Raw genomic sequence first — 17,548 nt, 5'->3', positions numbered from 1 at the left:
TGTTCTCTCATTTTAATAATAAAAGAATTGGTTGTACTTTCACTTATTTAGTTCCTACAATATTTCTGTTGCAGACAGCAATGAAATATTTTGCTGTTCTCTTTGTGAACTTATGTCAGACTGACACTTTCTCATTTTACTTGCAGAATTTTCATGAGCCCCTGGTGTTGTTTCAGCATAAAAATTTTGGAGTTACATATGAAAATATATTTTTGTTAATTATCAGATGTTAAAAGCAACACAAGTCAGTGCAACAAATTTTACAGAAAGATTTAAAGGATACTGTGTGTCTACAGAATCCTTTGGTTATATTTACTAAAAGACAAGTTACACTGACAAAGACCACAGTACAAAAACACTTGGTTTAATTACTTTTAGGATTTCCTTTACTGTTTTTGGTGCTCATAGTACAAAAGATGAAGCCCTCGCCCTCCCAAGAAAACAGATAACCACACACAATTAGTCTATTCAAAGGCACTCAGCAACTTCTCTCATCATTTGCTGGTCAAATAGTCTCTTCAAAAATTCATTCAACACAATAAACTACACGCGGTGACCAAGCACAAAATCTCACGAACTTATGTGGAAAATTTATTTTGTTAAATAAAATATTCATAATCTTTACAAAATTGATTTTACCAGACGAGGCCTTTGGCCAATTTTGATTTTTTTTTCCCTTTAACACGCTGAGCCTTAAGCTTCTTTCTTTGCCTGGAATTCATCCATATTGGGTACTGTCCATGCTGGTCTAGAAGGGTTTTTTTGTTTCGTTTATTATCCAGCTCCATTTTGCAGTCATCTGAAAATTAAAGGTATTTTTAGTGAGTAAAATATCTGAATCCGCTTCATAGAAGCTATTTTCTCACTAGATTCCCCCAAACGACGAAAATATCCCTAGACACAATAGTATTTACATAGGGAATTGACTGGTTTATAAACTGAAAGCACTTTCCAAACCAATGTAACTGCAACCCAGGAACTTCAACAGTTGATAGTAAACGTGCAATATTTTTTCTAAAGGCCACGTCTGGACAAAGCATCTTATTCTTTCATCTGCAATCTGCTCCAATCCTGTGTCTAAGAACATTGTATATTCCATCATGGAAACATGCATGAAGCCATAGGTTTACTGAAAGATAGGCACAATTACACAGATCTCACAGTTTGAGATCTGATCTAAAAATTTATTCTGAGTGGAAGATGAATACAAGTAAAAAGAACAGCAAGGAGAAAAGGTGAAATACAATGACAGCAGTAAGTATCAGCCAGTGATGCCACCAACACTCCTCAAGGAGTGAGCATGACATCAGGTCTAACACATTCACAGGCACCAAGAGGATTAATCTCTAGATGAGGAGGACTGCCCATGACACGGTCACTCCCAGGCACGGCGTCCCCAGCTGCCCAGCACCCCATGAACGTCATGTCTCAGTGAGGTAACAAAGTGCAAGAGGAACACCTTGCTAAGTACTGACTGCAGCTGTGCTCTGTCATTCCATCCCAACCTTGTTTCCAAACCGTATGTGTGCAACTCAAGCCTTTACCACAAGGAAAAGGCCAACATGCTGCTTCAACAGTTGAGGATGATAGTCTACAGGAATCTGCACCAGAGATATGCTCATAGAGCCCTAAATTGGGGGGCTTGCAAATACTTGCAATCAGCAGAGAATCAGCACGGGGGCCTGGTGGCAGAACCAAAAGCCTATCCAGCACGGCAGACCTTATATTATTTTTTTATTAAGAAGAAAAACTGAAAAACAAAATTCTTAGTGTGCTGAGTTTACAACACCCTAAAGTAACACAGTAAGATGCCTGTAATATATACCTAAATACTTTCTTTGGCTGGAAAATTATTTATCTGTCTGCAGGAAGTATGTATTATGGGTGAAGTTTTTAGCTACCTCAGTTCTCCTAACACTTGGCAATATGAGCTCCTTTGTGTTAGTCTTGAAAAGCCCTCCCAAAGAAAACACTATTTTTTTTCCCAAAACTGGTAGCTGTTTTGTGAAATATGTATTTTCTTAGGTATTTCTGAGACTCCTATCTCTGCAAAAGCCAAGTAAAATTGGCCACCTGTAGAGAAGCTGCCAGCAGAGTTAGAAGGAGGTGCAAAAATTACAGACAGCTATGCATTTATTTCAGCAACTAGGTTTAAGGCAATGATTTCTCCTTCAACTTTAGTATCAGAAGTCTGACAATGTTCCAAAACGTTTTGGAAATTCAATTCTAACTAACCCTTAAAGAATAACTTTTATACCTGGTTTGTAGGACAAATCTGAACCATGGATAAAATTACAGATTATACTTGAAGCTAACCTTAATTGGACAAGTATTTTTTATACACCATTTTATTTCCATTTCCAGTATCAGAACATCTTAGTGGCACAAACTGAAGAATCAAAATAAGACTATGATTTACTTTGGATGTCAGTTTTGGAAAAAGGAGGTGTCTTTCTGACTCCCATCCAGTATGCAGCTGTTTTAAACCTCTGTTTCCCCTTCCTGGGTTACTTCCTTTGCAGTTAACATTCGATTCCAGACACAAGGAGGAAGATGGCATTATTTGTATACATCTAATACCATCCACTCCTGCACCGTGTGCAATGCAGCACTAATTAGTATTCAGAAACTGGGCCCGTACTACTTCTACCCCAATGTTTAGCAGCCTCCTCAAATCAGGACAGTCTGGCAGCAAACATAATGCTGCGATTGGAACAACTGCTAAGTGGTGAATCTGCATTCACCTGATGTTCTCAGAGATGTCTCTCCATACAATACATCACCTACTTTACGTACTAAAACCTAATGTTGACAACCTTTTTCCGCAAGTGACCGGAGGCAATATGGATGCAAGTGTTGCGAAATGACCAGACTCAGTGTTTTAGCTTTAAAACACAGGCCTTCCGACTCCCTGTTCTCCTCCTGTGACAACCATAGAGCTGATCCCGGCGCTGAGTGTCGCAGGACCAGTGACAGCACGGCAGGACCTCCCGCACCTGGGCCACTGCAGCAGGAAAAGCCAGCCAGAGCCCCGCTCACCTCTCTGCTCCAGCACTTTCTCGGGGGGCAGCACGGTCGCCACCTCCTTGACCTCCTCCATGATGACATCCGCTTTGGTTCCCAGGATCTTCTTCAGCCTCTCCAGCTCCTTGGGCGCGTTCTTCTTCCTCTTCTCCGCCCGCATCTTCCTCCTCCATTTGCTCCTCAGGCTCTTCGCCATGTCCTGCGGGGAGGGAAGCGGCAGCAGCTGAGGGGGAGCCGCGCGCACACGGGGGGGATCGCGCGCGCAGACGGGGGGGGATCGCGCGCGCACACGGGGGGGGGGCACCCCGCTCACCTGCCGCGCGCGAGGCCGCTACACACTCTCGCGCAAGGCCACGCGTCCCGCCCGCGCATGCGCAAACCGAGGCGCCCGGCCTCCCGCGGGGGTTGATGGGCCGTACCGTAAGTGTCCGAGCGAGCGCGCAGGCGCACGCCTGCTCCGCGGCCGGGCCCACACAGCGCTGCGCGGCCGGGGCGAGGGGAGGCGTGGAAGGATTGACGTGCTCCAGCACAACGTAAAAAGCAAGGATTTATTCTTAGCTCCTGCCCCGCTGTTCTGAATGAAATCCGAAGGCAAAGGGGAGATTATCACACTCGCTCAAACCATTCGCGGTGGTACCTGGACAGGCTCACGGAAAGCGCACCCGGTAAGGGCGTGGGGCAGGCAGGACGCGCACCTTCCCCAGGTACTGCATTCCTCGTCTCCCGCCTCTCACTGACAGGACTGGCGAGCGGTAACAATCCCGTGCTGAATAGGAGGGAAGCCTTTCCAAACCGTTCGTACGCTCCCTCCCTCCAGCATCCCCACCGCGCGGGAAGCAGCCGCAGGCACAGCACCTCCACCCTGCCAGCACCGACCCGTCTGCAGCGCTCGCTCTCAGCATCACCTCCAGCCTCAGCTGCAAGAACAGACTAAAGGCTTTCCAATTGTTACTGACACACTGTGAATTTTATTATACATAAGTTGATAAAATGCCATAATCAATCTCTGAATGATTTTTCAGAACACTGAAAGATAGGCAATAAATAGTACTAAAATAAAGAATATTCCCTTTAATTGTTTTCACACCCTCACAGCTTCCATAGTGACAGCCCTTAACTAGGACAGAGTACCTCTGTCACAGACAGCATTTCAATTTTCCTAACAACAATTAAAAAAAAAATTATCTTGGTGAAACATTGCACAATGGTAAAGTCATGCTGCCCTTACGTGGTACATAAACGAATGATCAATCCCAAAGGAAACATTTTCAGCAGCTAGAGAACAGCAGGGAATCTTACTCTGAAGCAAACAGGAGTCGGCAAAATTTCAATCATTAATTACACTGCAAATAAAGTGATTAAAAAAGTGACTGTCATGATGAGAGCATGTTAACTACATAATATACATGGTGTGGAGAAGAATTGTAGCTATGTAAAAAGCCATTTTTCCCCCTAAGGAGGGACCAATATTCATGGAATGCAAACATAATAAAGATTCAGTCTTTAGAAGGCAAAACTACTGAGTTTACAGATCATCCATAAACTTAACTTCAATTGTGCTGTAGTCAAACCACTCTGCTTTTGACTATTTTTTATTAAATGCCTCCAGAAAACGCAGCAGGTGTAAGAACAGATTTATGATGTCCAAGTAGAGATTGATTGCAGCCAGTATGTACTCTTCAGGGGATAACTTGTGCATCAGCAAATGAGTGTCATAAATAATAAATCCACAGAACAGAAGAGCTCCAGCAGCAGCAAACACCAACTCTGTTGTCTCACTATAGAAAAACAGCTGGAGGCAGATAAAATATGAAAAAGACACTCGTGAATTTCATTTTTTTTAAATATTGAAATCCCTACATAATGATATGCCACATTTAAAACACAGTCTTTCTAGTGTTATGTACACAAAACCACAGTATTATGGTGATATTTCAATGCTCTTACTCCATGCACTCTCCAGTCACACCAATCACACTCCAATCTCTGACTGAGTAAAAGTGCCTCCACTTAAGAGGGAGGAAGCTCTGGTCTCCAGAATACTAACAGCAGAACCAGAAAACCAAAATATAATTAAATCTCAAATCTACTTCACATTCTCTTCCACCAAGTAGTGGATCTCAATTGACAAATTTTGTCAATCAACCCAAATACCCAAATACCCCAACATTTATGTTGGCAAGAACAGCACCCGACAAAAATCTAAAATGAAAATGTGTGGTTAAATGATCACCAGCATGATCTAGAACAGTAATGGATCTGGTTAACAATTTTCTTTCATTAAGCTATACTGGGCTGATCCAAACCTTTTAGTTACACTACAAGTCATTAAAAGTGACTGATCTTAGTGGAAGGTGTCCCTGCTCATGGCAGGGGGGCTGGAACTGGATGATCTTTAAGGTCCCTCCCAACCCACACCATTCTGTGATTCTGTGAATATCTTTTAACTGTGAACACCAAGTATCTTACCCTCAGGAAACCCGAGATGATTAAAATCCACAAGCAAGCGAAGAGGCTGAAAGAAAATAAATTACACTGTAACCAACACTATACTTTCTTTCAGACTTAACTTAAAACACCCTCCTTTCTTCTAAAATCTCTTCACAATATATTTGGCAAGTAAATGTCTGGAATTCTTAGATGCCAACTGTTCACTGGTCTCAGCAGTAAAAGTTTTGTAAAGCTGTCAAAAGTTATGTTCTAACTTCAATTTTTTTAAAGATTTGAAACATCTGCCTTCTCTCCCAGTGAAAAATCCATGTAAACTAGTTTTCGAATTGTTTTAAGATTCTTTATCACTGAAAAGAATTTACCAAGGATCAGAACTGGGAAAAATGAATAATTTAAAATAAATAACCCTCACCATTCCTTTGAAGCAGGTTCTGTTGACCTGTATTCCTTACTATACCTGCAAAGCTTCATTTAAGAAAGGAAAAAACTCAAAGCCTTAACAACAACAAAATTTTTTTTTTTAAAAAATCATCAATATGACAACATACCCTGCTCCAAATTTGCTGAAGTCTCTCTTTGATTGCAAGGTATATGCAGTCAATCCAAGAAATACAGCAGTAGTAAGAATAAAGGCTTGCAAGACAATGGAGACATCATAGAAACTCACTATAAACAGAAAAAGTAATCTGTCAATTAAAGAACTCTACACTATGTATTTGTTGAGTTATCTTTTGAGGAAACAGAAATTTAAACTTAACTGTGAACAAAATTAAGTAAATTATGCCTGAACTTGTCTTTGCATTTCAAATTCATGATTCATAGGACTCAGGGATCGTGTACTGGCTAAGTTTGACAGTTACTTTACAGCTGTAGCTTCTTAAATGAAAATAACAGGTCTTCCCCAGTCAAAATTATGAACACAGCAACAAAACAAAACAAAAATAATTTAAGCACAGATAACTGAGATCTTAAGGAAAAAAAACTGTATGAGCTTTTCATTATACTGAAGCAAGGGGGAAATAAAACAATACCCTACAAAGGCTCAAAGTTTTGATTAGGGGACAGGAGGGGAAAGATAGCAGAAACATGTGCAACCTTTTTCTTCCCTCCTTCCTCCTTTATCTTTCCTTTCCCCAGGTCAGGAGACCATAAGCCACAATGAAGAGGTTTCATCTTATGCTGTAAGGTATAGTTCAAGGTGATGGCATGACGCGACCGCACACTGCCTCATTTCAACCCTGGCCATGAAGCACAGAATTCTCCAAACTCAGATTCCCTTTGAGGAAATTGAGGGGGCAGGTAGGACTATTTCAACTTAAAGATCAGCTCTGCTGAGAGCTGAACATTATGAAAGAGAACATTTTTAACTATACTGAAATAATGGATTCTCCAACTAATTTCTCACTTCCAAGTTTATACAGTTTTATTTCTGAATCAGAATTCAGTTTTCTCTCTCGATTTCCTGGTTTTGCTGAACTCCTATCACTGTCACTAAAATTTTCAAACAGGATTCATTTTAGTCACATCTAGAAAACCCTAATGGCAATTAGTACAATATAATGGATTCATTTTCCAAATTCTTTATGGAATCAGACAATAGGATGGCTATTATTTACCTGTAATGGCAACTGTCAGCGCTTCCAGTAGCGTCTACAAAAAGCAAACCCAAAAAAACAGAAGGGTAAGAAAAAAATCAAACCATTAAACATTGGGTCTCCTGTTAAATCTTTGTGTATGAAAACATGTTTAATTTTTAACAAGAGAATGGCAATCACACTGTCCTTCTGGGCTGGAAGTTGTGTTATGTAATAAAAGTACAATACAAAGTGAAAATGAGTGAGAGACTATCCCAATGGAAAACGTTACATTTTCTACTGTAAGTGCACAGCATTTATATGGCACTTGTTACAAACTATTCAAGGGGCTATAAAATTAATACATTTGTAGTGTCTTGTTGGACAGCTGTCTAACACAGTGTCTGCATCAGTTTCCTTACCACATTTATCCTTTAAATAACCTGTTTACTCACACAGCAAAGCTGTCTTTCTGTTTTATCACAAATACAATTTATGCAACTCTTAAAACATCAAATTTTAATTGAGCTACTGCGACTTCTTTTCAGAAGACTGATTTGCTACATAATCCAAAATATCCAAGAGCAACTATTAGCCTGAATCTACATACTCACAACATCAGGCAGAAAACTAAAATTTGAGGACAGCTCTGACAGATTGGCCTGTGCTGGAAACATGCTGGGAATTTAGCATCAAAAAGACAACAACTGGAGGAACAAATAATATGGCTGGTTTGGGTCTCTGCTGAAGGCTGTCCATGAAACAATTTAGGTAACAGGAATATCTCCTCCTTTCCTACTGAGCAGTTGCATAGAAAAAATCCCCGACATCAACAGAACAATGAGAGTAGACGGATTCCTACATACACGCAATAACCCCTGCTCAAACTGATTCCAAGTTCTAACACTCTTTCTAAAAAGATGCTGAGAGAAACCTGAAGTGCCTGCTATCTAGGAACAACCTCTGGACAGAATCTCCAAAAACTAACTCAGACCCTCAAAAATATATAGGATGTCTTTCAAGGAATACAAGAAAAACAAATGACATACCTTTAGTTTCAAGGAATTAATTACAATGCAAGATATTCTAGGGATTATTACATTGAATTGATTAATCAATGAATAATTTAACTTAATTAAACACTTACAAATCCAAACAGCAGGTATAAATTAACAGGGTGCTGGTGTCTGTAGAGGGTCAGTGCCACAATTACAGCCAGAGATCCAAATACAGATATCAAAAGCAAGGCAGGCCTGTAAAATTCCATTTTAAAAAAAAGTACTCAAACTTGAATATCTGCTAGACTGTGGAAGAGTTTATATAAATTCAAATTTTTACGTGATCATCTAGGAAAAGATATCTAAACTAAATGTAATGCAAATTTACAACAAAACTGTTTAAAACACACTACTACAGATAATCAGTTAAAAATAGCACAGTCGCAAGTAAAGACAACTTTTTCATACTAAAGCCAAAGATTGCCCAGTAATCCATTACCTGGAAATGAGCACATACAAAGAAGAAAATACACCCATACAAAGTAAGAGTGTTAAGGTATATGTACTGTTTTGCCTGTCCTGAACTCCATATTCAGGGAACTATTTTTCACAAGCACCTGAATGCAACAAACATGGGCACTAACTGCGCCAAAGAAAATCAGTAGTGACCAGTAAGTATTGCTAAATCATTCAAGCAGCCCTCCAAGGAAAAATGGGACCAACATGAAACACAAAATCACAACAGTTCCAAGCGAGCAGAATAATTTTAAATTATCAGGCTTAAGTAGAAAACTGTAGTTTTACAACCACTATAGGTTATACAGAAACCGAAACTTTCATGCAGTGTTTGATCCTCCTTTATATTTGGGCTTTAAAGTGAAAGTAGAAGTCCAAAAGTGCACTTGGAGGAAGACAGAAACTAGACTCAGTGCTCTGCTCTTTTTCCAGCTGTTCTTTTCCCTGGCTTGTTCTCCACAGTTTGCACTTTGAGACTCATTTTATCATGAAAATCTGAGAGGCAAAATGAAGCAGACCCACAGGAACTTCAGCAGACTAATTCTTTTGGGGGAGTGGGGAGGGGGTAAGGGGAATAAGAAGATGGGAGAGGGAGGAAGAGGAATAAGACATAATTCTGCTTTTTGGAACAGGCACTTATAACTAACAGCATTCCAAACAGATTCTAAAAGTATTTAGACTGCAAAACAAAAAATATCAGTAACTGAGATGTTCTGCAACTCATGTAAAAGCTTGCGTAGCATAAATATTGAAAGAAGCACTATTAATAAAGCATTGATTAAAATAAACAACACAACAAAAAAGATAATAATAGTTTTCATAGTAAACCAAGGAGGAAAATGTCAGAGAAGTTGCTCCCTAATCAAGTTAAAGAGTATCTACTGCAGCAACAAAAACACAGGTTATAAAAATAATTAAGAAGATTGAAGTGTAGCAACAACTTGCATAATTTATGCCTAACACATGCTAAACAGCTGCATTTCACCTTAGAATTTACCTCTCATGAACAAATGCCTGCACTCCAGCAGAGTATAGGAAAATTGCAGATGTGACTGTGGTCAATAGAACTTGAACAGAAAGAATGCTGTAGACCTTTCGCAGAAATGCTGGAAAAGGAAAATAAAAATAAAACCACTTTTGACTTACACTTTCAAAGTTCAACAGTAAATCAGATACAAGTTTTCATTTTCATAAGGAATCGTTATAAAGTCATAGTGAAAAAGTACAGAACAAAGTCGTAAAAAGCCATTTTACTTTAAAAACCTGACACAGTATTACGGCAAAATTACTGGACATAATTATTTAACTATTAACAATGATGTCAAAAGAACTATAGAAGAATAGAAGTGTATAGAAGAATATACACTTGAAAGGAATTTACTTTGGACTAGTTTCAGACCTATGTACACCCATTCTCACTATACTGACAGCACTCCTTCTCCATCATGTTACTGGTGCCTGACGGACCTAACTGACAGAGGATTCACAAGGAATGCGTGCCAAATGCTTCGGTGGAAGAAACAGAAGTTCTAAAACTTCACAGAAGAACTTCCAGTCCTTCAATCTCATGGTTAAACTTCTGTAATTCCAGTCAGTAATTCTGGTGTTTATGAATGACGGAAAGAATACGGTTGGAAAAGACCTGTGAGAGCACGGAGTCCAACCTACGGGCGAAGAGCGCCGTGTCAGACAGACCACGGCACCAAGCGCCACGTCCAGGCTTTACCTCAACACCTCCGGGACTGCGTCTCTGCAGGGACTGCGCATCTCATGTGTCATGTTTGGACTTCGAAACTCATCACTCTGAACAAAATCAAGCCTGAATCTCCACAGGGTACCGGGTACACGGGGTAACCCCTCTCAGGAGAACACCTGCCCCCTTCACGGTTAAACGACAAAGCTTTCGCCGGCCGCGGCCCCGCACCCTTCAGGCCTAACCTGGACTAAACAGCGCCCTGGCTCCGCACTCACAACCTTGAGCCAGGTTAAAACACTGCGCGGAGCCCGAGGGCAGCCCAGGGCCAGAGGTGGCCGGGGTGTCGCCGAGGCACCTGTCGGGAGCGCAGGGCGCGGCGTCCCCTCTCCGCCCCGCCACTGGGGGCAACGGGGACCTCCCCGCAAGCGCTTGGGGGGCTGCGGCGGGGCCGTGCGGCTCTCCCACTCATCCGTGGTCCTTACCCATGCGGATGTGGACGCTGGCCGAGGCCACGTTGCTGCCGTAGTTGAAGTCATCCTCGATGGAGCTTCGCGGGTAGCGCTGCTCCGCCGCCATGGCCGCCGCCCGCCTCCGCTTCCGGGGGGCGCGGCCGCGCTGCGCAGCGCCGAGCAGGGCGCCCCGCCGAGCGGCCGAGCGCGTCGATGGCCGGCGCTGCCTTTGTGGCGGCGGGCTGCCCTTGTGCATTGAGCTCTGGAGGCCTGGAGGGGCAGTGCCAGTGGCTGCAGAATCCCAGCCCTTGGGCTGCTCTCCACCGCAGCTGCTCTCCGCACACAGCAGGCAGCGGCTGTGCACTGCCGCACACGCTGCCCGATCAGCGGTGCCTGATGGAGCGGCGGCGGGCCTGGTGCTCTCGTCCGCCTGTGTCCCACAGGGATGAGCTTCACCTCCAGAAACCTTTCATGCGAAGCAGAATTTACCTCGGCCTTCTCCTAGTTTCGTGTCCCGTCGTTCAAACTCAGTGTAATTGAACAGGAACCAAAGATGCCCAGCGTTTCTCAGGCGTCGCAAAGCACTTGGTGCAGTCGGACGTGATGGTAGCTCACACTGAGCAGTCACAAAAGGCACGGTTCGGGGGTGTGGATAACCTGTGCAGCAGGGTACTTTTAAACTCTTGAATATTATCTAAAGTGTGCCGAGAAACTGAAGCAACAGACACTTTAGAAATATATGTAATTTTCCAGATTTGACTGGAAGTGCTTGTGAAAATTGGAAAATAGTAGCCTGAACTGTATTCAACTTCTCAAGGGAGAAGTAAATCAATTCTATGATTTCGTGATGAAATAATCTTGAGCAGCTTTTCTACCAAGGTGACTTAAGATACTACATTTCACTTTCAGAGGCAAGAATTATGAGCATAACTTTATATTCTGGGAAGTATTTATTATTTTCTTACCATCATTTTGCATTTTTTAGTTGCTGCAGAGTAGGATCTTTCCATTTAAATCCTGAATTTGGAGCTTTATGCACTGCTGAATGGTAACTGTTTCAAAACAGTTATGCTGTGTGCTTTCTTGCATCTGCCTCTGCAGAAGCACAACACTGATGCTCTCCCAGAAGAAGTATTTAAGAGTTTTGGTAAGGCATCTGGTATTGCCTTCTCCAATACATGCAGTGCTGTTTTCTTTAAAATACCTCTTAGAGGCGTTCTGTGTGAGAAACAGAAAATTTCAGAGCATTGCTGCAGGAGTTGACTCCTGCAAATAGTTTGAGGCTTGAGACGATTGAAGGACAGATATAATAGTAGCCTTCAAATATTCTTTATAAGGCTGTTGCAGTCCTCCAGCTGTGGAGAAAGTGTCACATAAGAGGTAGCATGGCTTAAACTGCCCTAGAAAATAGTCAGGGTGAAAACTTGAGTACTTTTAATTTTAAGAGTAATCAGTGTAAAGCTGTGGAATAGTACTGTGGTTTAGGCACAGACTGGGAGACAGGAGATGACAGGAAGCAGGCACGTGAGCCTTTGCACTCACACACCCACCTCCTGTGTGGAAGATGTTGGTCTGATGGAAGCCACCAAGAATCAGTAATCAGTTTATTCAGCAAGGCAAGAGACAAAGCAGAAAAATCACTCAGTGGTGCCACCAAAAAGCACAGTCTGCCAAAGTTGCTGCAGATGGGAATGGAAAATTATTTACATCTGCAACACTGATAAAGGCTGTGATTTTCATGCCAAAAGAGAGCAATTCTTGTCTTAAGGTCTTTCTTGTTACTTGCACATACAGAATGCAGTTCTTTGGAATTACTGTACTGAATGAACATTTAATGACACTGTGTCTGAGTGCTTTCAATGTCTTAGCAATTTTCCATTCCTCACTTGGGAAAGTATACCTTGTAAAATGCTAAATATGCCTTATAAAAAGGAAAGTGTGTTTTACATTGCCTTTCTTTTCTGCATTTGATGTTTTCATAAACATACCTCCATCACACTATTTTTATTTGAAACCACGGCAGTCCCACAGTGACTCGCTCCGGGCTGGCTAGACGCTCCCACTCCGTGTGCGTGCGTGCCGGGGTGAAAGAGCTTTCTGTTCTCCCAGCTTCTGCTCTGGCCTCCAGTGTGGGGAGAGGAAGCTCGCTGTCACTGGAGGCCTGGGTAAGGACCATGAACTCCTCTGTGCCTTTTGTCTGCGTTATACATAACCGGTGGCTTTGCTGGAAAAAGTCCATCTGTTGCTCAGAGGTACTTGGGAAAGGTACTTGGAGCGTTGCCAGGATTCTGCTTCTTTCCAGCGGTTTGTTTTTAAATCATTGTGCCAGAGACCCTTCGTTTGCTTTGAGCAGTGTTCCCAGAGTGACCCCTCTCAGCATGGCTTTGATATACATCTGTGTATCTTCACATCACCACGGCTGTTGTTGAGGCAGGACTAAATGGTCTCCTCTTCCCAGACTGCCAAGTCCGTGACCTCTGCGTGGCTCCGTACAAATGCGTAAGGCACAACTGCTGTAGTATTGCTGGAGTGTGGTTCCAGGAGTACAGGGTCACACATGGGGCCCTGTGGCTGCCTGCCAGCCTTTCCACAGGGAAGTAACATCCAGACAATTTGTGCTCAGGACAGCACAGCACACATGGATACAAAGCAATGTGGGAAAACAGAGGAGATTATGTAGGCACATCCGCATGGCCATTAACCATTAATTTATCCCCAGCTGAGCTTTGGTCTCTCAGTTTCGAAACAGCTGGCTAAGTTAAAGGAATAATTTAATTGTGTGATCCTGAGGAACCCTAATTTGAAGAAGTGTGAGTTGTAGCAGCTTTCCAGTATCTAAGCGGGGTCTGCAGGAGAGGCAGAGATGTACTTTTTTTACAAGGGCGTGTAGTGGTAGGGGTGATGGCTTTGAAATGAAAGAGAGTAGTTTTAAATTAGATATTAAAAACAAATTCATTACTGTGAGGGTGGTGAGGCACTGGGACAGCTCGCCCAGAGAAACTGTAGATGCCCCACCCTGGAAATGTTCAAGGCCAGGTTGGATGGGGCTCTGAGCAACCTGGTGTAGTAGAAGGTGTTGCTGCCTATGGCAGAGGGATTGGAACTAGATGATCTTTAAGGTCCCTTCCAACCCAAACCATTTAATGATTCTATGAGTTACTCTGAAATTATCCTTAGACTCAGAATTGCAAGGTTTTCCATGGGAAATGGAGACAATCACGTAATTGTAAAGTTATTCCAAATTATATTTCAATGTGTACAAAATAGGTAGGTGCAAATCCATCATGATGTTCTTACAGGGCAGAATAATAACAAGGAAACTCAGAGACAGATGTGCCATCTGTTGCTGTAAAATCCATGATGGTGAATTTTCAAATCCGCTGATCAAGGGAAGAGAGTTTATCTCCTTTAGTACTTACAGTTTCATGAGAAAGACTCTACCCTTTAGCAAGCAGGTCACAAAGCCAAGCTATTCCAGGATAAAAAGCATCTCTCAATGTTTCTTTGGTTTCCTACAGCCCACATCTTTGCCTAATGATGATTCTTTTTCCTGTTAAATCCCATATCCATTGTAATTTTTTTTCATTACACCTCACCCTATCTTGTAACTCAATTAAGTAGTTTTTAAATTTTTTTTAAAACCATGTACATTTCTGGTAAGATATGACAGGTTAGTTTTGGATCTTATTCTCAGTGGAGGTCTAGCTGCATTAAGCAGTGGGTTGTGCCTAGGAACAGAGCTATCTGAAGGCACTAGGCAGTAGTCCATCACTGTGACAGGTACAAGCTTTCCTGCCAGCGAGCACAATGTGGAAGCCTGGACCTTTATTTTAAGGACGGTGAACAGCTCTTGAACAGACATGTTGGTTTGATTCATGACATTGGGTGAGACATTTTGAATGGGCTCAGGGTGAGTCCAATTCCTTTTGAAAACAGGACTTCAGGATAAATATACCTCTGCAGTTAATAGGGTAGTACTGGTACCTAATAATTCTAGCATTAAAAGTCTTCTTTCAAGGTTTTTGCCCATTTATACAAGTCTCATGTTTTTCAAGGATGCCATCTCATTTTAACAAGCTGAGAGATTTTATATTTTAAGGTCAGGATCAATCTGGAATCTATCTTTGCTTATTATCACACCTTTGTTTTTTCAGTAGCTGCTGAAGTTTATAAAAAGAGCATTACCATTTTATTCCATGTGTAAGACTGAATCCTAGGAAAATATGAAATGCTACACTGACAGCCCAGATATAGGCATTTTTTCCTTTTTTTTATGTAAAAAGGGATTTTTTTCTTTTTCATGGAAGTAATGTTACAAATGAAACCAATTTAATAACTGCACTACCTTGTGAAACAGAAGGCAGATTATTCTTCAGTTTGTTTCTCTGAACAAAACATCAAAGCATATTCTGCTCTGAGTTTGCTATTATTTTGTTCAGTTTCAATTTAGCAGTAAGAGCTGCTTGAATATTGGAGTGCAATACAGACTCTGTTTATAAAACCCTTAACTACCCTTTCTGTACAAATTCCAATGTGTTTTAATTGTCTTCAGTTGTCCTCACTGATCAGCCTCTGTCACCTGTAATATCATTCTGTCATTTAAAACCTGAGATAAATTAGTTTATCTCAACATTTGAACTTATTTTGTTACGATCACTTTTAATTCTGAGTCTTTTATTTCCTGGCATTTTGAAAAGTTGAGGTCAGATGTGCTTATTTCTGTTTGAGTGTCTAGTTGAATCCAATCCTGATTAGAACTGTCACATGTGACAACATTAATAGTATGTATGCTGCTAAAGGAGAAAAAAAAACCCAAATACTTAAAATAGCAGTGGCTTTTCAGCCCATGGTGAGATCTATCCTGCAGAGATTGAAGAGCAGGATTCAGCTCTAGATGAAAATAACTGCACTTAAGTGTCTATAAATAGTTATCTACATGTGTAAGAAGTGCCTAAGCAACCATTACTGTCAGTGGAAATAAGGGTGGCATGCAGATGCCTAAACATGTCTGGTGCCATTTTATGGCTCTTAGGCTATCAATCTCAATTCCATTTGCTCCTCTGTGAAGGCACTGAACCTCTTTAAATTTTCTGTTATATCTGCAAAGCCAAGCAATACCTCAGGTACCTTGGAGCATCCTGAAAGACACCAGATTCCAATGTGTAAGTTGTGGCACCCTGCATATGTGGAACATACATCATGACCGGGCAAATAGCAAGGACAGGATAGAGGGAGGAGGAGCTGGCAGAAAACCCCAAAGGCATTGATTATTTCTGTGAGAGATGTGTATGTGAGGGCTCACCCATAAAACCAAGCCAGCAAACCTCCTTTGATGTTGATGCAGTCTTGTCTCTGCTGGGAGGGCTTCATCAGCACAGAAGTACCCACACAGACATGGCCCTCTTTATTTTGGGAGCATACTGGTGCTAACAGAGCTGGGAGGAGAGGAGGACACACTTCACCCTCAGGCACTGCTTGCACCCAGGTTTTGTCTAGAGGGGCTTCAAAAGGCACAAGGCATGGCTGAAATCACCTCATTTCCCCATGGTGCCATCACACACGTGTTGACCCCAATGTGCAGAGGCTGCATGCAACTCCTGCAGTGTCCTGCACAGGGGCTGGGACAAGAAACTTGAGGTAATTGGAGTCTTTCACCAACTTCAGATAAAAATACCAAGGCCACTAAGGGGCCTTTGGGCCATAAAGTGCTGAGCAGCCCTTAGTTTTCCCAGACCTTTTTTCCACAGCTGAGTGGATTTCAAGACACTTCCTGGAGCTTCACATCACTGAAAAATATGGAGGGAAGGACAAAAGTGGTGTGAAATGTTTGTTGTGGTGCTGATGGAACAAGAGTGTAGTCAGCCTGATGCAGGTTCTTTGGGAAGTGGGTCGGCAGCAAATCCTTTGCTTATTCATAAGGTTAATTATTTAGCTGTCTGAAGTCAGCTTCTTCAACATTGTCTCAGGAGATGTATGCCAGATATGTTGTTGCTGCTCACTTTGCATAAGGCAGAAACACAGCTCATGGCTCCAGACACAGCAAAGTACTTCCACGTCGCTTCAAGGTGCCTCTCTGGAACAGCAGCGAGGAAAGACTGCCACAGCTCCCTAAATACTACACTTGAAACAGCAACACAGAAAAGAGTTGAAGACAGAGCTTTCAACTGAGTGTTCTTCGTGTTAATAATTAAATACCATTTCTAAAACATCAATTAATCTTGTGTAATCTTGACATTCTTAGATACTAGCAGGAAGAACAGTGGTTCATTAGTGAGACAGAGATTTGGAAAATCACAATTGAATTTTTAGCTAGATGTTCCTTTTAAAACTTGAGTTTTACTTTGACAAGGATTAGGATTAATTGGTGTGTGGTACCTCAACAGAGAGTATGAGCTGGACAATCATCTTTGTTGTATTCTGCATTTTTTCCCACACTGTTGTCAGCATCACCTGTGTTGAAAATGTTTGGGAAAACCTAAAAACAGCTCTTTTTTAAATTTTTTTTTTTTAAAGTGGAATTTGGGTTAGATGTTTCCAGTGCTTTTAGAATTGAGATGTATGAGTGCCAGAAGTTAATGCTGTGACTTAGAAAGAATCATCCTTTCTCCTGCAGCAATAAAGCAGCTCAGCAGCCCCATGTTCATTTAAAAAGAATGAATTCCATATTTTGCTGTATGTGTATGTTGAACTCCAGATGTTTTGACTACAAGGACTGCTGTTAGTGACTTTACCTCTACAAAACACAGAATCATCATACAATAGTTTGGGTTGGAATGGACCTCTAAAGGCATCTAGTCCCACAGCTTGTGATAAGCAGGGACAGCTTCAAGTAGACCAGGT

At 41.8% G+C, this 17,548-nt stretch overlaps 2 protein-coding genes across 2 annotated transcripts; both read right to left on the bottom strand.

The window, feature by feature from the left end:
• Positions 1–570: 570 nt before the first annotated feature.
• LLPH (LLP homolog, long-term synaptic facilitation factor) lies at positions 571–3,445 on the bottom strand. The gene is made up of 3 exons (XM_041411244.1): positions 3,338–3,445; positions 3,040–3,223; positions 571–799 (listed from the first exon to the last, which is right to left on the bottom strand). Exons 2-3 carry the CDS (start codon positions 3,218–3,220, stop codon positions 636–638), a joined length of 345 nt encoding a protein of 114 aa, XP_041267178.1. The 5' UTR covers positions 3,221–3,223; positions 3,338–3,445; the 3' UTR covers positions 571–635.
• A 527-nt stretch (positions 3,446–3,972) lies between these two features.
• TMBIM4 (transmembrane BAX inhibitor motif containing 4) lies at positions 3,973–10,922 on the bottom strand. Its single transcript, XM_041411243.1, has 7 exons — positions 10,742–10,922; positions 9,561–9,669; positions 8,197–8,302; positions 7,092–7,125; positions 6,024–6,141; positions 5,494–5,539; positions 3,973–4,816 (listed from the first exon to the last, which is right to left on the bottom strand). The coding sequence occupies exons 1-7, from the start codon at positions 10,833–10,835 to the stop codon at positions 4,610–4,612; spliced, it is 714 nt and encodes a 237-aa protein (XP_041267177.1). The 5' UTR covers positions 10,836–10,922; the 3' UTR covers positions 3,973–4,609.
• Positions 10,923–17,548: the final 6,626 nt, after the last annotated feature.

Source organism: Onychostruthus taczanowskii, unplaced genomic scaffold (genome assembly GCF_017590055.1).
Source record: "Onychostruthus taczanowskii isolate IOZ18803 unplaced genomic scaffold, ASM1759005v1 scaffold35, whole genome shotgun sequence".
Classification (NCBI taxonomy): domain Eukaryota; kingdom Metazoa; phylum Chordata; class Aves; order Passeriformes; family Passeridae; genus Onychostruthus; species Onychostruthus taczanowskii.
Note: the sequence above shows the minus strand (reverse complement) of the source record. Positions and strands in the feature narration are given on the sequence as shown.